The following is a 22,034-nucleotide window of genomic DNA, read 5'->3' as shown; positions in this document are numbered from 1 at the left end:
TCTCCCTCTCCCTCTCCCTCTCTCTCTAAGGATGCACAGAGGCAACACCAAATGAGCACACAGCAAGAAGGTGGCTGTCTGCAAGCCAGGAAGAGAGGCCTCACCAGAAACCAACCCTGCTGGAATCTTAATCTTAGACTTCCAGCCTCTGAAACTGTAAGAAAATAAGTATCTGTTGTTTAAGCCATTTAGTCTGTGGTATCTTGTTATGGAAGCTCAAGCTAAGACCATGGCCTTATCACCCACCAATACCATAGAGTTCCCAGCTCCCCTCTCCCACCAAGGGCTACGCCCAGGTTCCCCTCCACAACTCTTAACATGCAGTCTATAACGTGACCCTGAGTAGACAAACCAGAAGCAGGCAACCTGGACTTGCCCCTCTCTCCCTCTCCTTCTGCTCTCGCCTTCCTATGTCATACACCCTTTTTTGTTTTGTGGGGGGGCACAGATTGGAGCCTTGTTCCCATAGATCAGCCTTCAAAAGTCATTCTGCAGTTCTCTGGTTTCCCTCTCCAAATTCAAGGATGAACTGTGGATGGTGGCTAAGGGGACACCTCTTCTTTCCCCTCTCTGGAAGCAGACAGCTTCTTGCTTTGGTGTGTGTGTGTGTGTGTGTGTGTGTGTGTGTGTGTGTGTGTGTATGTGAAAGAGAGAGAGAGAGAGCGCACCATCAAAATGAGTCATCCAGATGGTTGGGCATGGGGAAGGGGAAAGGCTAGTAACTGAAGGTCCCATTTGTTTCCTAATGCAGGGCCTTTTAGACAGACGGAATCTTGAATCCAGATTACACTGTTTGCAACTACTGACAACTATTCCTACCTTCTCTGGATGTCAATCTTTTCATCCATAAGATGGGAATAATAATAATAATTTCACTATGGTGTTATTGTTAGGTTAGGTAACGTGTATAAACCAGTTGAAACAAAACATCTCATCAGTTTCACAGTTTTTATTGAGTTCTTGCCATATGCTATGCTAAACTCTGGAGCTGCATATAAATGTTACTTCTCTTTTCTTTATTCCTCTCCGTGTTAGGACAATTATATTTTGCATGCATATCTTTAAATGACACATGTTTATAAATTAAGGTATTAATGACTATCACACTACTAGGTATATAGGAAGAGCTTAATAAATAGCTGAATGGAATTAAAGTGAATTTTTTAAACTACAAGAAATTTCTAAAAGATGTTAGAAATAAGAGTTTTTTCCTAAATACTATTTCTTACCTTCTTCCATAGAAATTGCTGAGTACAAGCAAATGATTGAAGCAGGGGGAGAAAAAGAGCACAATATCTGTACTATTGTTTCTCAGATTAATTTACAATAAGAAATGTAATGTGCAAAAATTATTGTAATTAGTATTCTGGGTTTATTCTCTAGAAATTCAGGGAAGATTTAATAACAAAATGATAAATGAAAACCTTATAAAACCGATATATTTGTGAGCCTTGTCGGAAATGGGAATCTACTTGCTTCTAGTAAATCCCACCCTCTTCCATCCCAGCTAGTTCTACAAGCGTAGTATTCTATGAATTTCTGAATTAACATGCTTAGTTCAGCATATTTTAGGAACCCAAATTTTCAGTGGAAGGAAGGAAAGAAGACAGAGAGATGGAGGGAGGAAGGGAGGGAGGGAAAGAAAGAGGGAAGACAATTATAAGTGCAGCTTCAGTCAATAACTTTTTAATAATCATCTGCAAACTAACATCCATAACACTTCATTAATAAAATTGCCTATATCTTAGGACTCAGTAGCCTGCCCCTAATATTTTTTTGGGGGGAGGAGGGTATGATAAGACTTAAGCAGAGCAGAAATGTAGAAAGTAATATTAATTGTAGGATCATCTATAATAGTTGAAAATAAATGATCTTTTTAGTAGTTTAAAAAATAATCATGTCTATTGGAAACATTCCCTGAGAGAGGGGACCCTTTAAGTCAGTGGCTCCAAACCTGAGGCTCGTGGACCTAGAGATTTGTGAGGATAATAATAGAGTATTGCAAACTCTTTTCAGCATGGACTTCTAGAAAGTCTAATACAAATCACACAGGGCACATAACCAAATTAAATGGCTACTAGAGGTTATACTACAGGTAATTATCAGATGCTGATTAGAAACTGTAATTAGCATTTTAATGTGCCTTTGATAAATGAAAGTTTGGTTTAAAAAAAGAAACTTTTTCAAAACATGGAAGAAGTAACTAAAATATCACTATGAAGATTGTGTCATGAAAAATGTTTCTGATAAGATGTTAAGTGAAGTGGCTGGCAAGATGGCTGAATAGGAATAGCTCTGGTCTGCAGCTCCCAGCGAGATGAATGCAGAAGGCAGGTGATTTCTGCATTTCCAACTGAGGTACCTGGCTCATCTCACTGGGACTGGCTAGACAGTGGGTGCAGCCCACGAAGGGCAAACCAAAGCAGGGTAGGGCGTTGCCTCACCCAGGAAGCACAAGGAGTCGGGGAACTCCCTCCCCTAGCCAAGGAAAGCTGTGAGAGACTGTAAGGGACTGGGACTCCAGCCCAGATATTACCCTTTTCCCACGTTCTTCACAACCCACAGACTAGGACATTCCCTTGGGTGCTTACACCAGCAGGGCCATGGGTTTCAAGCACAAAACTGGGCAGCCATTTGGGCAGACACCAAGTTAGCTGCAGGAGTTTTTGTTTGTTTGTTTGTTTTTTCATACCCCAGTGGCGCCTGGAATACCAGCAAGACAGAACCGTTTTCTCCCCTGGAAAAGGGGCTGAAGCCAGCGAGCCAAGTGGTCTTGCTCAGCGGATCCCACCCCCATGGAGTCCAGCAAACTAAGATCCACTGGCTTGAAATTCTCGCTGCCAGCACGGCAGACTGAAGTTGAACTGGGACACCCCAGCTTGGTGGGGGAAGGGGCGACCACCATTACTGAGGCTTGGGTCAGCGGTTTTCCTCTCACAATGTAAACAAAGCCACTGGGAAGTTTGAACTGGGTGGGCTCTCTACAGCACCCCAAAGCCACTGTAGCCAGACTGCCTCTCTAGATTCCTCCTCTCTGGGCAGGGCATCTCTGAAAGAAAGGCAGCAGCCCCAGTCAGGGACTTATAGACAAAACTCCCACCTCCCTGGGACAAACAGTCACCTGGGGGAAGGGGTGGCTGTGGGCGCAGCTTCACCAGACTTAAAAGTTCCTGCCTGCCAGCTCTGAAGAGAGGAGCAGATCTCCCAGCACAGTGCTCAAGCTCTGCTAAGGGACAGACTGCTTCCACAAGTGCGTCCCTGGCCCCTGTGCCTCCTGACTGGAAGACACCTCCCAGCAGGGCTTGACAGACACCTCATACAGGAGAGCTCCAGCTGGCATCTGGCAGGTGCCCCTCTGGGACAAAGCTTCCCAAGGAAGGAGCAGGCAGCAATCTTTGCTATTCTGCAGCCTCCGCTAGTGATACCCAGGCAAACAGGAACTGGAGTGGACCTCCAGCAAACTCTAGCAGACCTGCAGCACAGAGGCCTATTTTGAAGGAAAACTAACAAACAGAAAGTAATAGCATCAACATCAACAAAAAGGATGTCCACTCAGAGGCCCCATTTGAAGGTCACCAACATCAAAGACCAAAGGTAGATAAATCCATGAAGACGAGGAAAAAACAGTGAAAAAAGGCTGAAAATTCCAAAAACCAGAATGCCTCTTCTCCTCCAAAGGATCACAACTCCTTGCCAACAAGAGAGCAAAACTGAATGGAAAAAGAGTGACGAATTGACAGAAGTAGGCTTCAGAAGGTGGGTAATAACAAACTCTTCCAAGCTAAACAAGCATGTTCTAACCCAATGCAAGGAAGCTAAGAACCTTGAAAAAGGGTTAAAGGAATTGCTAACTAAAATAACCAGTTTAGAGAAGAACATAAATGACCTGATGGAGCTGAAAAACACAGCCCAGGAACGTCATGAAGCATACACAAGTATCAATAGCCAAATCGATCAAGCAGAAGAAACAATATCAGAGACTGAAGATCAACTTAATGAAATAAAGCATGAAGACAAGATTAGAGAAAAAAGAATGAAAAGGAATGAACAAAGCCTCCAAAAAATATGGGACTATGTGAAAAGACCAAATCTACATTTGATTGGTGTACCTGAAAGTGACGGGGAGAATGGAACCAAGTTGGAAAACATTCTTCAGGATATTATCCAGGAGAACTTCCCCAGCCTAGCAAGACAGGCCAACATTCAAATTCAGGAAATACAGAGAACACTACAAAGATACTCCTTGAGAAGAGCAACCCCTAGACACTAAATCTTCAGATTCATCAAGGTTGAAATGAAGGAAAAAATGTTAAGGGTAGCCAGAGAGAAAGGTTGGGTTACCCACAAAGGGAAGCCCATCAGACTAACGGTGGATTTCTCAGCAGAAACCCTACAAGCCAGAAGAGAGTGGGGGCCAATATTCAACATTCTCAAAGAAAAGAATTTTCAACCCAGAATTTCATATCCAGCCAAACTAAGCTTCACAAGTGAAGGAGAAATAAAATCCTTTACAGACAAGCAAATGCAGAGAGATTTTGTCACTACCAGGCGTGCCTTACCAGAGCTCCTGAGGGAAGCACTAAATATGGAGAGGAAAAACCAGTACCAGCCACTGCAAAAACTACCAAATTATAAAGACCATTGACACTATGAGGAAACTGCATGAACTAACAGGCAAAATAACCAGCTAGCATCATAATGACAGGATCAAATTCACATGTAACAATATTAACCTTAAATGTAAATGGGCTAAATACCCAATTAAAAGACACAGACTGGCAAATTGGATAAATAGTCAGGACCCATCGGTGTGCTGTATTCAGGAGACCCATCTCATGTGTAAAGACACACGTATGCTCAAAATAAAGGGATGGAGGAATATTTACCAAGCAAATGGAAAGCAAAAAAAAGCAGGGGTTCCAATCCTAGTCTCTGATAAAACAGACTTTAAACTAACAAAGATCAAAAAAGACAAAGAAGGGCATTACATAATGGTAAAGTGATCAACACAACAAGAAGGGCTAACTATTCTAAATATATAAACACCCAATAGAGGAGCACCCAGATTAATAAAGCAAGTTCTTAGAAACCTACAAAGAGACATAGACTCTCACGCAATAATAGGGGGAGACTTTAACAACCCACTGTCAATATTAGACAGATCAACGAGACAGAAAATTAACAAGGATATTCAGGACTTGAACCCAGCTCTGGACCAAGTGGACCCAATTGACATCTACAGAATTCTACACCCCAGATCACAGAATATACATTCTTCTCAGCACCACATCACACTTATTCTAAAACTGACCACCAATTAGAAGTAAAACACTCCTCAGCAAATGCAAAAGAACAGAAATCATAACGAACAGTCTCTCAGACCACAGCGCAATCAAATTAGAACTCAGGATTAAGAAACTCACTCAAAACTGTACAACTACATGGAAACTGAACAACCTGCTCCTGAATGACTACTGGGTAAATAATGAAATTAAGGCAGAAATAAATAAGTTTTTTGAAAGCAATGAGAACAAAGACATAATGTACAGAATCACTGGAAAACAGCTAAAGCAGTGTTTAGAGGGAAATTTAGAACACTAAATCCCTACAGGAGAAAGCAAGAAAGATCTAAAATCAAAACCCTAACATCACAATGAAAAGAACTAGAAAAGCAAGAGCAAACAAATTCAAAAAGCTAGCAGAAGACCAGAAATAACTAAGATCAGAGCAGAACTGAAGGAGATAGAGACACAAAAAACCCTTCAAAAAAATCATGAATTCAGGAGCTGGATTTTTGAAAAGATTAAGAAAATAGGTCACTAGCCAGGTTAATAAAGAAGAAAAGAGAGAAGAATCAAATAGACACAATAAAAAATGGTAAAGGGGATATCACCACTGATCCCACAGAAATACAAACTACCATGAGAGAATACTATAAACACTGCTACACAAATAAACTAGAAACCCTAGAAGAAATGGGTAAATTCCTGGACACACAGACCCTCCCAAGACTAAACCAGGAAGAAGTTGAATCCCTGAATAGACCAATAACAAGTTCTGAAATTGAGGCAGTAATTAATAGCCTGCTAACCAAAAAAAGCCCAGGACCAAATGGAGCTTGTACCATTCCTTCTGAAACCATTCCAAACAATGGAAAAAGAGGGACTCCTCCCTCACTCATTTTATGAGACCAGCATCATCCTGATACCAAAAGCTGGCAGAGACACAACAAAAAAAGAAAATTTCAGGCCAATATCCCTGATGAACATCGATGGGAAAATCCTCAATAAAATACTGGCAAACCAAATCCAGGAGCACAGCAAAAAGCTTATCCACCACAATCAAATTGGCTTCATCCCTGGGATGCAAGGCTGGTTCAACATATGCAAATCAATAAATATAATCCATCACATAAACAGAACCAATGACAAAAATCACGTGATTATCTCAATACATGCAGAAAAGGCCTTTGATAAAATTCAACATCCCCTCATGCTAAAAACTCTCAATAAACTAGGTATTGATGGAACATATCTCAAAATAATAAGAGCTATTTATGATAAACCCACAGCCAGTATCATACTGAATGGGCACGGATGAAGCTGGAAACCATAATTCCCAGCAAACTAATACAGGAACAGAAAACCAAACACCGCATGTTCTCACTCATAAGTGGGAGTTGAACTATGAGAACACATGGACACAGGGAGGGGAACATCACACACTGGGGCCGGTTGGCGGGTGGGGACTAAGGGGAGGGATAGCATTAGGAGAAATACCTAATGTAGATGATGGGTTAATGGATGCAGCAAACCACCATGGCACATGTATACCTATGTAACAAACCTGCACATTCTGCACATGTATCCCAGAACTTAAAGTATAATTAAAAAAGAAAAAAAGATGTTAAGTTTAAAAAAATAAAAAGTGCTATTGCAGCTATTACTGTAACCATGTAAAATATGTATTCACTGCTGGAAGTTAATGTGAAAATATTGTCATTGAGAAGGTGTGTATTCTTTTGTCAAAAACTGCCTTTATAGTTGTCCTCATATCTTTTCAATAAGAAAATAAAAGGAAAAGTAATTTTTGGCTTGGAGAAGGGAGACATAATAAAGTGGGTGAGGCTTGCCATGGGTAGATCTGTGATGTTGGTACTTTTTGTGCCCTTCCAGTCTCCTTTCTTTGCCTCCCTCTTTCTGGTGCCCAGTTCCTCCCTTTAACCCCTTTCCAGGGCCCACCTGAGGGCCACTTCAGAAGGGCCTCGCTCAGTAGGCTTAGCTGACCTCTGTCAAGCCACAGCACCTTTAATCAAGCATTTGCCACCATGGAGCCTTTACTCACCACTCCCCAACTGCTTCAATAATAATGTCTAGCAATCAAACTGCAATCATTAAGTAACAATTCCATCCCATATTTATTCACCAAAGGCACACACAATTGTTAATCAGTGCTTCTGTACAGTGTGAAGATTAAGTCCTCTAAGTTGATAGAACCCAAATGAAGGTATATGTGTAGCTATGCAGTCTTGCTTGCAGTCATGTATAATGCACATATGAGCTGTGGAGATCTCAGAGGGCCTCAATTTGGGGAGGGATGTCTTCAGGTGTCACCAGGATAAGAACATACGCATTTTCATAAACTGAAAACTCTTCTAAATCCAAAGAATGAATGTCAATGGTAGGACTTCAGAGAGCTGGCTGCCAGGGAGACTATCTGGGAGCAGTGGGGACATTTAGAGATCTCCTGGGCAGGAAGCCAGTCCTGGGAGGGAGGAAGCAGGCTCCCCCAGGATGCACATGCTGGGTCTGAGGTAGCCACATACTGAAACTGCCTTTGTAAAAATTACGTCAGTGAGAAAATTATGGCAGTGGGGGAGATCCAATATAGCCCAAGCTCCTCTTGCTTTTAGCTTTCAAGTTGCCTTCATTCCAGGGTTAGCTTTGGGAGACATTTTATTTATAGTTTAAATGATAACAGGCCTTCCCCTAAAACTCAGCCACCTTTATAAAGCTAATGAGAGACCATCAGGTTAGTGGGAGGAGCCTGAATTCTGCTAAGGTGAATTCTGCATATCGTAAGATATGCAATTTCCCCAATAATTCTCGCAAATAACATCACTATTGTAGAACCTAAGATTGGCCTTTTGTGACATCTTTTTAGGTTTTTTCATGTCTGACACCTGTGGCTCCATCTGGACCCACCAACCAATGGCTCCTGTGGCTCCACCCAGAAGCAACTAAGTGCAAGAGGACAGCTTCAACTCCCTATTGATCTCATCTCTGATCCAACCAATCAGCAGCAAGTGCCTATTGAATAGCCACCCCACTCCCTCCCCAAACTACCTTTGAGCAACCCTTAATCTAGGGGCCTTCAAGGAGATTGATTTAAATAACAACTCCATCTCCCATGTGGCATGGCCAGCCTCACATCAATTAGACTCTTTCTTTACTACAATGCCATGGTCTTCATTTGTGCAGCAAACAGGGAGAACCTGTCAGGCAGTTGCAATACTTACATAAGGTTGACTTGAGGCAGGTGTGAGGCTGGTATGGCTGAGACCACCAGAATTCCCGTTGCTTCCTATGGGGGCGGGGAACCGTGAGACAAAAAACAAGCAAAAAACAAAAAACCAACCCCAGTTAACCCAGGTGAAACAGACCCAGAACAATGACAAACAGAATGTTTCTTAGAATTCTGCTACCTTCACCCAAGTGAAAAGGGTGACCACTTCTCCAAATGCATTGTCAAATAAATTTTCCAAACATATAGGCTCTCTCATCTCTTTTTCTGCCTCACAGGATCTTTTCAGAACAACAAATACTTAGAGTGACAATCTCGCCCGTGATCACAAGTTTGCACATGGAGTTTCGGTAAACGACCCATGGTAAGCTGCCTCTCAGGCATGTTAGCCTGTCTCTGCAGTCTCCTTCGAATTCTCATGACATGTTCAGGTTTCCCTCCCAGGCTGTTACAGGCTCTCTACAGTTTCTTTAGATGACTCTGCTCCTTTCTTGATCTCTAGAATCACCCCTGGGCTCGAGGGCAAGGCTTCACCTTTTCTTGGCACCTGAAACCTCTGTTGACTTGTTCCTCCTCCCTTGAGTCCCCCAGCAATTCCTTTGGGCAGGTTTTCCTTTCTTGCCTACTTCAAAGCAATTTTCTAAGCAAAGTTGTTCTTCCTTCTTTATTCAACACCGTGAAGTTTGGAGCAAGAGAAGACTTTGAAGACACTCTATTCTTTGTATTCCCGGAACTGCAGCATCACTTTACCGGAAGCTGGTGAAACCTACAGAATCTCAGTCCCCACCCCAAGCCTTCCAAATTAGAATCTCCATTTTAATAAGAGCCCAGGTAAGTCACATGTATGTTAAAGGCAAGAAGCTCTAATTTAATCTCTCAAACTTTGGAATACATCTGAGGTGTTTGTTAAAATGCAGATAATCTGGGCCTCCCAGATCTCCTGCCTCCGATTCTCTAAAGGCCAGGGCATCTGCGTGTTTAAATCAAACTCTCCATGTGATTCTAATTCACAAGAGAATTTAAGAAGGGCCAATTTAGCCACTGTCCTCACTTTAGAAATGAGGAAACTGATCCAGGGAAGTCAGGCAACGTGGTGGAAGTTGAACAGTTAGCAGCAGGAGGCATCTATGCTATAATCTACAAAATGATGGAATGGGATTCAACAGACCTGGGTTCCGGGGTGCTTCCCCTTCGTAGGATCTTGGACAAATCTCCTAACATCTGAAACTTAGTTCCCCACTTATGAAATGGGGCTCAGTGCATTTGAGGCATTGTGAGGAGTAAATGATATATGAAACCTTACTGTAAACTCAATTAGCATGGATATGCAGGGCATTCATTAATTCATTCATTAATTATTTGAAGAGATAACACATACACACAGTAAAAATCTTAACAGTATAAAAAAGTAGGCCGGGCGTGCTGGCTCATGCCTGTAATCCCAGCACTTTGGGAGGCCGAGGTCGGCAGATCACCTGAGGTCAGGAGTTCGAGACCAGCCTGGCCAACATAGTGAAACCCAGTCTCTACTAAAAATACAAAAATTAGCCAGGCGTGGTGGTGTGCACCTGTAGTCTCAGCTACCCTGGAGGCTGAGGCAGGGAAATCGCCTGAACCCAGGAGGCCGAGGCTGCAGTGAGCTGAGATCACAGCATTGCAGTTCAGCCTGATGACAGAGCAAGACTCCATCTCAAAAAAAAAAAAAGTAAGGCTTCTTCCCTTCCGTCTGCTCAGTTTCTTGTGCATTCTTCCAGAAATATTCTCTGCATAATTAAGGTACTTTAATTCACAACACATGCAGGCCAGAGCCAAGATTCTTGATTCCGAGTTAGGTGATGAACTCTCTAAATATCTGTGTTTCCCGTTTTTTAACCTTCTGTACCTTTCCTTGGCTACTTCATGATTAATTACAGGATAGTCTGATCTCTCTCTGTCTCTGTCTCTGTGTCGCTCATTCTCTGTCAGCTTCCTCTCTAGGCTTCACCCTTGCCTTTCTGGGAGTTCCTGGTTTTTTATTCTTACAAAATATCCTGTACATCTTCACATGTTCCCTCTGGTGGAAACTCCAGCAGAATGGGGCCTCTCACTGGAAAGTCATGTCCACTTGCCAAAAATATTTGCTACTCTGGTACAAACCATCAACTCTAACTCCCCCAATTTGCAATATAGTCATTCCAAACTCCTTTAGATGGGTATTATTTTCCACCAATATGCCCTTTTTGGAGAAGCCTTCCTCCTCACTCTTTTACAGTTTTCTAAAATCAGATGTAAATTTTCTACCTGTTGAAAGTAAAAACAAACAAACAAGCAAAACAAAAACAAAACCCCCCAGCTACTTGCATTCAAATCTGTCACTCTTATAAAGAGCATAAAAAATATTTTATGCACTCATTCATTATTCTTAAGCACAATGCTGCTCTTCATACCACTTACCCTGAGCACCTGAGGTGCTTGGTGAAGATGCAGATTCCTGGCTCAGTCCATATCTATTGAATCAGGGAAGGGTGGGCAGAGCCGGGGAATCTGTATTTTACAAAATACCCAGCTCATTTTTACTCACAGGAAAGTTGGAGAAATGGGAAGGGAGAAAAATTGTTTGTAGATATCAAAGACCCCATTTACTGAGGCTCAGAGATACTGACTTCTCAAAAGCCACATCAGCCTGTGCTTCGGATAGGCCTCTTGTGCAGATGCAGCAGTGGATTTAGTCTCAACACCCTCCTCCAGTCCTCCAATGTGCTTCCTGGTTTTCTGAATGAGATTCAGGAGCCTTCCATCATTCTGTCCCCAACAAGACATTTGTGTAGACTCTGCTATTGACATATTGCTTCTAAATGAAATTGTTTAATATCTTATTTTCATATTAGGGTTTCATGTGGCAATGACTAAAAGCAGCATGAGAATTTCCTATCATCATTTATTTGTGTGTGCTTCCCCAATAAACCCATAATTGGGTTTTGTGTGCTCCTTGCAAGACCCCTGCTGGACCCCCCTCACCACTTTCTGACCTGAAACCATGAGGACTAATCTCATTAGGCCTTTATCCCTGTTCATGTCCTTCAGCCCCCAAGCTCAGGTCACCCCTTATCCCCTGTGCTTTAATCCCTATAAGACCCCTGCCAGCCACCCACGCCCTCTAGAACTCACAGCAAATCTTCAGCAAACTCTCTTAGATCTCAGCCTCTTCTTTGAGCCTTTTCTTCTTGCTCTAACTGCAGCCCAGCTCTCCCTGCAGTCTGCTTCCCCTGCAGCCTTCAAGAGGGGGATGTCTCCTCTCCCACTCCCGGTGCGGTGCTGGTGAAACAGCTCTGGGGGACGGGAGCCCTGACTCGGAGCCTCTGCTGATTTCTGCAGTGTTGATGCTCTCACGGTGGCTGATTTCAAGCTACCACCCTGTCTTCACCGAATGTGGGTGTGTGAGGAGATGGCTCAGATGCCTCCAGCACATCCCTGTGTATAGCCTTCCTTCCACTGGGCCTGGAGGTGGGGGTGTGTCCTTGCTTCTCACTGCCATTTCCAGATTATTCTTCCTTTTCCTAGGAGCCCCCAGCTTTGAACATCATCCCACTACTTTTCTGGTAGCCATCGCCAGCTCACTCCTGCTCGCTCCTAGGTCTCAACACTGTTCTGTCACAGTTCTCAATGATTTTATCACACATACAAATGTCCCTTTCAGCACCCTGGCCTACTGGGTGCTTGATCTCCTCTTTTCCAATAACCTTTCACTCATTCAACCTCAGCCACCGCCTCCCATTGTCATACCCAAGACCTCATCAGTACCGACAACAACAATCTCTCCTTAATCTTAACTTCCAGTATCCCTTTCTCCTACTAACACCTCCCATCTTCCCAGCCCCAATACACTGTTGACCTCATAAAGACCTGAAATCCATTGATCTTACTTCCTTCTCACCAGTCCTCACGTGCTTCATTTCCTCATCTCCCTCCTAAGCAGCTTACATGTCACACTCCATCCTTATCATCTGTCCCTTGGCCCCCTCTTGATTTGCTGTTAAATCCAACCCTCTGTCTAATCTGGACCCACACCCCAGAAGCACTTCAGATGTGTGACCTTTAACTTAAGAGGGCCCTGAATGCTGACCACACTATGTTTACCTAATTCTGTTTGCTCTCCAACTCGCATGGAAACTTTTCAAGCTTTCTATTCTCTCCTTCCCAATGCCTCCTTCCCCACCCTGCTCTCTGCTTACGGTTCCTCATTTCACTGAGAAAATAACAGTTAGGAGAGAACTTCCACAAGCACCTGCCATATGCTGCATCCTCAGCTGTGCCCTGTACTCTGCCTTCCCTTGTGGTAGCATTTCTATGGATGAGCTGTTTATGATCCCAGGGCAGTCCAAGCCCTCTTCTTGATACTAAAGCATATCTCCTTCTGCCCACTCAAAGACATCTACAACAGCAATTCTCTTCTCCTTCTCCCATATCATCAAAATGTTCCCCTGGTGGATGACTCCCATTACTGACAGCATCTAAACATTTCACTCACACCACTCCACTCTCCCCTCTGGCTATTTCTCCGTTGTTCTGCTCTGCTTTATCCCAAAATGTCTCAAAGAGTTCCCTATGCTCATCCATTTCTTCAAATCCCACTCTAATGAGGATTTTGGCCTCACTTCTCCACTGAAATTGCTCTTATTAAGATCGCTAATGAGTGTCGTACTGCTAAATCCAATGGTCAATTCTCCGCCTTCTTAGCAGAAGGTGATATAGCTGATGAGGACCCCATACAGTCTTGATTTTCATTCTGCCTCATTGGTCATTCCTTCTCAATATCCTTTACTGGTTTCATTTTTCCTTCTTGATCTCTTAACAGTGGCTGAGCCTGGGACTGCTGCTTCTTTCTATTTGTACGCCCTCCCTTGGTAGCTCATCAAACCTCAGTAACATAAGGTGAAGGTGGTGGGTTGAAATTTAGTAACTGAGGTCTCAACTGAGCCTTGAAAGATGAATCCTTTTTTGTCTTAGTCTGTGCAGTTTTCTATAACAAAGTACAGTAAACTGGGTCACTTATAAACAACAGAAATGTATTTGCTCATAGTTCTGGAAGCTGGGACATCCAAGTTCGAGGAGCTAGTGGATGCAGTGTCCGGGGAGGGCCCACTCCATGACTCATAAATGGCGCCTTTTAGCTGTGTCCTCCCAAGGTGGAAGGGGCAAATAAGCTCCCTCGGGCCTCTTTTATAAGGGTACTAATCCCATTCATGAGGGCAGAGTGTTCATGACCTAACCACCTGCTGAAGGCCCCACCTCTTAATACTATTGCACTGGGGATTAGGTTTCAACATATGAATTTTGGAGGGGACACAAACATTCAGGCCATAGCACTTTTTAAGTTTAATTTAGTTTCCCAAGACTTTTCCCTGTTTTCTAGCTGATATGATTATTCTCGTCTCCTTCGTATTTAAGATGCTTAGTGTTTATCAATAAATTGACATTTGGATATATAAACCAGTGTGTGTGTGTGCTTATTCATCTGCTTGTCCCTCTTTATCTCATCTTAACTGTGGTAACAGAAGCCCAAGAAAAACATTTTGTTTCCTTATGGTTCAGCCCTGAGTACAGGAGTGCTGACGTTCCTTACCTCTTCAGAAGGTGGTTAGAAGGGACAAGCCCAGCGCAGGTAGCAGGGTCTGAGATTTTTCGGGCCTGCCACCAGAGGGCATCATTCTGGTCCACAATCTGGAGGATGTCCCCCTTCTGGAAAGGCAATCCAGCGTCCATGCAGGGGATGTCAGGATCCTCCTGGGGCCAGTACTCAGTCATGGCACGAACATACACCTGATGGCAGGTGCATAATGACGCTATCAGAAGGTGCCTAATGGTGCCATCTGAAGAACCCTTGCCCATAGGCCATCATGACTTAAAACCATTTCTCCCACTCCCTGACCTGCTACTCCTATCTTTCCTCTCCACCTTCACCAAAAAAGAGAACTTGCCTCCTGAGCCTAAGTACCATGAGAAAAAGCATCTTTGGGAACAGAATCTCTTAACTTAGAGAAGTTCAGGCTCAAATGTTCACAATTTTTGATGTTGCATCTTGACTTCTTAGTATCCCATCTCCTTATACTGTACTCATTTACTCATTTTGCTTCTTGGGCCATCAGTATTGAAAAATACCCAACACAGTCTTGAGCCCAGGTCCAACACAGTACAAAGGACAGGATTATTATGCATCATATTTAGTTGCTGTTACTTGGGGATTTACTGTGTGTGAGATTGAAGACTCAGTAAATTCTTACCATTTTCTGGCTATTCACAGGAGGGTCAGAGACTGGAACCACCTTGAACATGATTGTGCCTCGAGACATGGCCTGGAAAATAAGAGAGGAGAAAGGATGGCAATTATGGAGCTAGTAGGGTTACAGGGGCTCAGTAGACAGAGTTATAGTGCAATGTATCCAGGTCTAATGGTGACATCCCCCAAGAGCCTTTCTCAAGGGCTCTGCAGCTGTCACCATCCAGAAACGGAAATTAGGAAGCAAATTACCCCTACATCTGCCCTGCTGTGGGGTTCTGGGGCCACTGAGCCACACTGAGGTGGCCTCTTCCAGGGATCCTCCCACCCCACACTGAAACAGAAACACCCCACCCATCAAGGTCTTCCTCACACAGGCCCTGGGGAGAGACAGGATCTCCATCTGAATTTCCCTCCTTATGTCCTTACTCAGTAAGCATTTCCTGAATGCCTGTTTTGACACCAGATAAGTTTTCTGGGAGAACTGACAACCTTCCAAACTCATGGTGGAAACAGGGAGCTCTCAGACTGGGGGAAGAAGAATTCCTGTTACATGCACTGTGATGGGCATTAAACATAAAGAGATTAAGACCCTGTTTGTACTGAGGAATTTCATAATCCCACTGTCCTAGGCAACATCACAGCTGGCACCAGGGGGTAGAAGCCATGCATATCTGTGATTTCTAGTACTTCAAGCTTCCTTTGCAGCACCTTCTACACCACACAGAATCTTGCAGCAGTGTCTTACAAAGGATTTAGGTGCTTGTCTCATAGTGCCACTCCTCACCTCACTCTCTAAGCCACTGCTATGAAATCCTGGCAGGAACCCAGTTGAGAACCACTGGTCTATCCACTATATTGTATAGTAATCAACCTAGTCCCCACACCTGGGCTGTGCATGGGGGCAGGTGGGAGGGGCAAGCTGCTATGGCTATTAACAGCTGAACTGCGGTTCAGGGAATGGTTTGAAGGGCAGGAATAGGAACCTGAGGGAGAGCAAATGCTCATGAATCAGGTTATCAATCCTTAGCTCCAACCACAAGAACAGTGGCAGGGTCGCCAAGGATGTCCCCCTCCCTATATGCTGCTGTCTGGTGACTCCTTTATTCTCCCAAAGCTGCCCTCCAGGAAGATGTTAAACTTTTCAGCTGTAGAAAAGTGTTAGTGGGGGAAGGAGTGGTTTGCTCAGGTTCAGACTCTCCTACAAAGTCTCACTCTGTCCACCCCAGGCTCAGTTTCCAATGGAGCAAACCAGGTGATGAGGGAGCTGGGCTGGGGGCCCTGGCAGTCTTCCCGTGGCTGAAGGAGGAAGGAGCAACTTGGGAAGGGGAGTTTCCCAGCCAGGACCAGAACTTCTCAGGGTAGAGGAGGGAGGTCAGCAAGTGACATGGGTGACAGACAAGGTCTGGGAGCCTGGAAGGAGAAAGCTGCCAAGAGAACTCAAGTCCCCGGTACATCCCAGTGCACACACACGGGCTTGATGGACCCAGTTCAGTGTTGGCATTTATACAAATCATTAACAAAAAGGGAAAAAGATTTACCAGAATATGGATCACTTGTTCAGGGTCCAGTCCCTCAACTGAAACTCCATTCACTTCTACCAGTTTGTCTCCAGCATATAGCAACCCTAGGCAGACAGTAACACAAAACAAAGAAAGAGACAAAGAAGTAGGATAAAAATAGCAATAGCTACCTCAATAGTTATTTAACAAACTCACTAATCCAAGCATGCTCTAAAAGTGTTTAATATGAAATAATAATAGAAAACTGGTTATTCCAGCTTACATCGCCCCCAGAAATGTGTGAGCAGTCCATTTTTCTACCTTGTCACAAATACTTGGCATTGACTGATGGTAATACTTTTATTTTTTGCTAGTCTGATGTTGTAAAATGGAACCAGAACACTGGTAAGAAAACAGCACTAAAAACAAAGATGTCAGGGTCATAAGTCAATGACAAAAAGAAAATGGGGTAGGTATTCTTCAAAAGGGAAAATGTGGAGAAACTTGGGGTTTCAGTTAAGACTTGAGAAATGTGAGGTAAAACAGTGGAGTTGTCAGACAGTTGAGAGAAGACGCAGAATGATGTCATAGAACATAAACCAAGGATGATAAAAATAATTCAAGAAAGGTGTCAACAGCATCAGATGTGGTCAAGAAGTGGAAATAAAACTGAGAAGGGGCCAGGTGTGGTGGGCTCATGCCTATAACCCTAGCACTTTGGGAGGTCGAGGTGGGTGGACCACTTGAGGCCAGAGGTTCGAGACCAGCCTTGCCAACATGACGACCCCCTGTCTCTACTAAAAATACAAAAAATATTAGCTGGGGTGGTGGTACATGCCTGTAATCCCAGCTACTTTGGAAGCTGAGGCAGGAGAATTGCTTGAACCTGGGAGGCAGAGGTTGCAGTGAGCTGTGATTGCCCCACTACACTCCAGCCTAGGTGATAGAGTGAAACTCTCTCTCTCTCTCTCTCTCTCACACACACACACACACACACACACACACACAAAACTGAGGAGGAAGGAAGGGCCAATGGACTTAGCAACTAGGAAATCCTTGGTATTTACAATGAGAATGTTGAAGTATAAAGCATGTGCCAGGTTTTAGGGCTTTGGGGTAGCAAGGATGTATAGAATCAATCATTTAAGAAACACAACAGTAGCCAGGTGTGGTGGCTCATGCCTGTAATCCCAACGCTCTGGTAGGCCAAGGCAGGAGGATTACTTGAGCCCAGGAGGTTGACACCAGCCTGGGCAACCTAGTGAGACCCTATCTCAACAAAAAATAGAAAAATTGGCTGGGCATGGTAGTGTGCACCAGTGGTCCCAGTTACTGGGGGGGGGGGGGGCTGATGTGGAAGGATTGCTCAAGCCCAGGAGGTTGAGGCTGCAGTGAGTCATGATCACACCACTGCACTCCAGCCTGAGTGAGAGTGAGACTGTGTCTAAAAAAAAAAAAAAGATAAAAAAGAAAAAAAAGCTTAAAGAAGGACAGCAGTGAAAGGATGAAAACCTGGTTAACTGGTAGAAAGTATGAGCAAAAGGCATTTCAAGATGGGAAAGAGCTATGCCTTTCTGAAAGTAGGACAGAGTGTAGAGGAAAAGTTGGGAATATAGAGCCAGGCAGATCTGTATTTGAATCCTGACTCAAATGGTGTAATTTTGAGCAAGTTAGTTTTGTAATCTCTTTGAGCCTCAGTTTCCTCATCTACACAATGGCATGATAATACTTACCTTTGAGGTTGCCATGAGAATGTAAACTGAGAGACTTTAATGTGGTACCTAGAATGCGAAGGACTCAGTGAAGGAGAGGAGTAAGATTTCTTTGGAATATTTGTTTCTTCTTTCTTTACTGCTTCTATCTAAGCAACGGAACTCACTAAAGCCCTGACCCAAGTTAAGAAAGAGGGATTTCTCTGGAAAGAAGCCTGAACAGTCAAGGATTTCCCGTTTTTCTGGTAGCCCTCGATCCTGGCTGCTCCAGCTTACCACTCCTCTCCGCCAGCCCGCCGTGGATGACCCTGGCCACCAAGATGTCCCCTGTTATCTCGTGGCGCTTGATGGTGGCTCCCTGAAGAGAGAAGAGACGTGATCCCTCTGTTACCTAACATGACCATTTTTCAGGTGGCTTCCCTCAATCAGTGCAGCTCTGGTCTTTCAAACGAGGTTATTCATGCCAACCAGGACAGAGGGGCTACACAGTGCCCTGTGGCCTGGCAGTCATAGCATGCCATCACAAATGAAAGGCCATTCAACTTTGGCTTCCAGCAGTCTCATTCCAACCACATAAACATAAAAGAATATTTAGATTATTCCAAAGATACAGAAACCTCCCATGATTAAAACCTAATTAGAGGGACTGTTCTTAGAAAATCAAATTAATACCTTCCTTACATTCTCATTATTATAGGAGGAAATGGGCAAATGCATTAGAATTGAGTAAAATACATGCATAGGTCAGAAAGCCACATTTTTTTTTTTTTTTTTTGATAAGGAGTCTTGCTCTGTTGCCCAGGCTGGAGCAGAGTGGCACAATCTTGGCTCACTGCAAGCTCCGCCTCCCAGGCTCATGCCATTCTCCTGTCTCAGCCTCCCAAGCAGCTGGGACTACAGGCGCCCGCCACCATGCCTAGCTAATTTTTTGTATTTTTAGTAGAGACAGGGTTTTGCTGTGTTAGCCAGGATGGTCTCGATCTCCTGACCTCGTGATCCACCCACCTCGGCCTCCCAAAGTGCTGGGATTACAGGCATGAGCCACCACACCCAGCCCAAATATTAAAATAATATATGTATGTCTTATTTCTCACAAAAATGTCTTATAAATCTCATCTTACTTTTCACAAAAGAAAAACACTAAGCTGAAATCTTTCCTTAGAGAAAACACTATGACATGTAATATGTTTGAAACCACAGGCAAAACCTGTGGAGCTGACAGCTGTTATTATCACTGTATATGTGATCACAGGCAAGACTACTGCCCAAGTAACCACTAGATATAATTTGGTTCACAATTAACCTAAGCATATCCTAAATGGAAATATAAAAAATGATTTCCTTACCAGGGGCTGTTGGTTTTTCACCAAACAAACAATCCTCATTGCTTCCTCACTCTCAGGGATATTGTCTGGCAGTGGAGGGAGAAGGGGTTCAAAATCTTTCTGAGCTATCGTGTCATGGGCACTGAGCAAGGCCTGGACACAGGGAAGGAAAAGGTGAACAAATGTCACACACGGGCCAAGCCCCTCTAGAAGATAGTGACTCAATACTATCTAAGACACAACAACAACAACAAACATCAACACAGACATGCCAGACACAGTGTGAAGCATTTTATATGAATTAATCCAATCTTCACAATAATTCTATGAGGCAGGTACATTAATTGTCCTCAATTTGCAGATAAGGAAATAAGGCACAGAGAGGTTAAGCAATGCACAATACACTCTTTCATTTCTGCTAAAATGTATTACGCCACGACATTCTGATTTCCTGGCAGCCCATGTAATCTGTGATGCTCCTGTGGAGTTTCAACTACAAAACAACTTTCATAATATTTTCCCTAATTAAGGCAGAATGAAGGGCAGTAATCAAAATATCTTGCTGGTTTAATTTGTTAGTAACACTCAAGGGCTTGTGGTACAGAATGCAAAGTTCATATGATCAAACTCTTTGATCATAGCTTATGATCAAAGAGTTTCTTTGACTAGCCCATTAGGTTAAATTCTTCATTTCACGGGGTGGGGAAGCTGTCCCTTTGCCACCCTGATGGAGATTGGTAGACAGAATTTAGTTGGAACTCAGAAAATTCTCTAAGTAGTGTGTGCCGTTGAGGATATTTGATGACTGGTGGTTGTGTTGTGAACTGTAATTTTTGACTGATAAATTCCAGCACTCCAAATGCAGACATTCTCTTAAAGTTCTAATTTATTGATAAATTGGTCTCAAATCTGTAAGTACTAAGAGATAGGTTTCTGTTCTACAATCAAATGTTCTTCATAAACCCTTTCACAGGGATAATCATCATTATACTGTATGTTCTAAACACCTTCACACACATTATCTAAAACTTAAAGTAGTCCCACTTTGGAAAGGAAGCATGGAGGTATTTCTCTAAAACTAGAATGTTACCTGTTTGCTACCCAAGATTTTTAGATGGGCAATAGCTTTGTAGGGGAAACAAAGCACCATGGAAAGTTCTGGATGCCTCCTCATAAACACAGCAGGCTTGGCTGCATGATTGACAACACTGAGCTAGTCACATCTGAGTCCCACATATTTAAGTACAATCTGTTGGTCAGTCCCCATGTACAGTAATAGAACATTATTCAGAGAGAACATTTTCCATCACATATATTTCTTCTTCCCAACTTTGTCTATGTGCCAGATGGGGACGTCTTTTCTATTTTAGCAGGCACTTGCCTTAAAGTGTGGAGCCTGGAGCATTTGTCTCAGCTCTTGGATCTCAGGGGAAGTAGGGGTTTCACGTAATAACTCCACTACCTGGTTCATGGAAAAACATACATTATAAAATTTTTAAAAAAATCTTTATCACCTACTTAACCTCACCCAGGCTGGATAACATATATACTAACATGATATTGACCTTTAAAAAGTTATTATTGGAGCCTTCTTTTTCATCTTTAAAGCCATCCATTAAAGCCTACCATCCTTCTTTATTCATTAAAATTGCTACTTTAATATAGCAAATAGAATTCAAGATTTGAGATGGATCTAAATCCAATGCCCCAGTCCTGGCACATAGGCATGGAGGATGTACCAATTTGGTAATAGCATATGAACCAAGGCATTTTTCCTCTAGTGCCTCTAAAATATAATAGCTGTTTGCTGATGTCAATGCTTTGCAGGCTTATGAAGCTGTATGAGTTTCTCTAGGAACATACCTGGGGAACTCAAAGAGCTTAATCCCATGGGATGCTCCATTCTTCAAACAGAAAATGGGAATCATAATTTCTCTTTTAGAGTATCAGTTGATTAGCAATTTTAATACTTGTTACAATAAAAAGTGCTAAGCAGAAAAAAATTCTGATCTCTCTGCTGTGTTTTAGGCATAGACCTGCTTTCAGAGGACATAAGACCTTTCAAGACTTTAGTCAGCCCCATTACCTACAGTCAAACGAAAACAAGCAGTTTACAAAGGTTTACCTCCATTCACTGGGATTTCAACTGAATAAAATATTATATACGTGCTCTTCCTGTGGACAACTGAGAACAATTTGAGTTGTTGATTACTGGACTTGAGAGTAGAAGTTTTTTCTTTCTTTTTTGCTGTTTCTTTTAATATGGTTTGGGCAATAAATAATAAAATGGATTATATTTATTCATTCACTTGGCAAACATTTATTAACACTACTATGTGCTGGGTGCTGTTTTAGGTGTTGTGAAAACAGCAGCGGCTGACAAAAATCTCCATTCTCACAGAGTTTACACTCTAGGGAGGAGACACAGACAACAAATGAAAATGTAAGTAAAATAGTTTTGTTTTATGGTGACAAGTGTTAAGAAGAAAAATAAACCAGGGAAGGTGGCTAGGGAGTGCTAGGAGGGGATGCAGTTTTAGATAGGTGACCAGGAAAAGCTTCACTGAGAAGGTGGCATTTGAGTGGAGACTGGAAGGAGATGAGGGACAAATCAGGTGGATACCTGGGCAAGAGCTTTGCTGACATAAGGAATGGCAAGTGCAAAGGGCCCCAGGTAGAAGCATGTCTGATGATTTGTATTTTTTTTTTTTTTTTT

At 43.0% G+C, this 22,034-nt stretch overlaps 1 protein-coding gene across 1 annotated transcript in view; it reads right to left on the bottom strand.

Moving 5' to 3' along the window:
* Positions 1–22,034, bottom strand: part of MPP4 (membrane protein, palmitoylated 4 (MAGUK p55 subfamily member 4)) — a 56,969-nt gene that overhangs the window by 23,904 nt on the left and 11,031 nt on the right. Inside the window, exons 5-12 of the mRNA XM_011950004.1 lie at positions 20,700–20,780; positions 19,340–19,471; positions 18,270–18,351; positions 16,321–16,406; positions 14,784–14,855; positions 14,126–14,322; positions 8,519–8,583; positions 1,230–1,247 (exon numbers count right to left, since the gene is read on the bottom strand). Coding sequence (XP_011805394.1) covers positions 1,230–1,247; positions 8,519–8,583; positions 14,126–14,322; positions 14,784–14,855; positions 16,321–16,406; positions 18,270–18,351; positions 19,340–19,471; positions 20,700–20,780 — 733 coding nt within the window. The remainder of the gene's footprint in view (positions 1–1,229; positions 1,248–8,518; positions 8,584–14,125; positions 14,323–14,783; positions 14,856–16,320; positions 16,407–18,269; positions 18,352–19,339; positions 19,472–20,699; positions 20,781–22,034) is intronic.

The sequence above is a fragment of the Colobus angolensis genome, unplaced genomic scaffold, assembly GCF_000951035.1.
Source record: "Colobus angolensis palliatus isolate OR3802 unplaced genomic scaffold, Cang.pa_1.0 Scaffold30, whole genome shotgun sequence".
In the NCBI taxonomy this organism is placed as follows: domain Eukaryota; kingdom Metazoa; phylum Chordata; class Mammalia; order Primates; family Cercopithecidae; genus Colobus; species Colobus angolensis.
The sequence above is the reverse complement of the archived record's forward strand: the minus strand, read 5'-3'. Positions and strand labels throughout refer to the sequence as shown.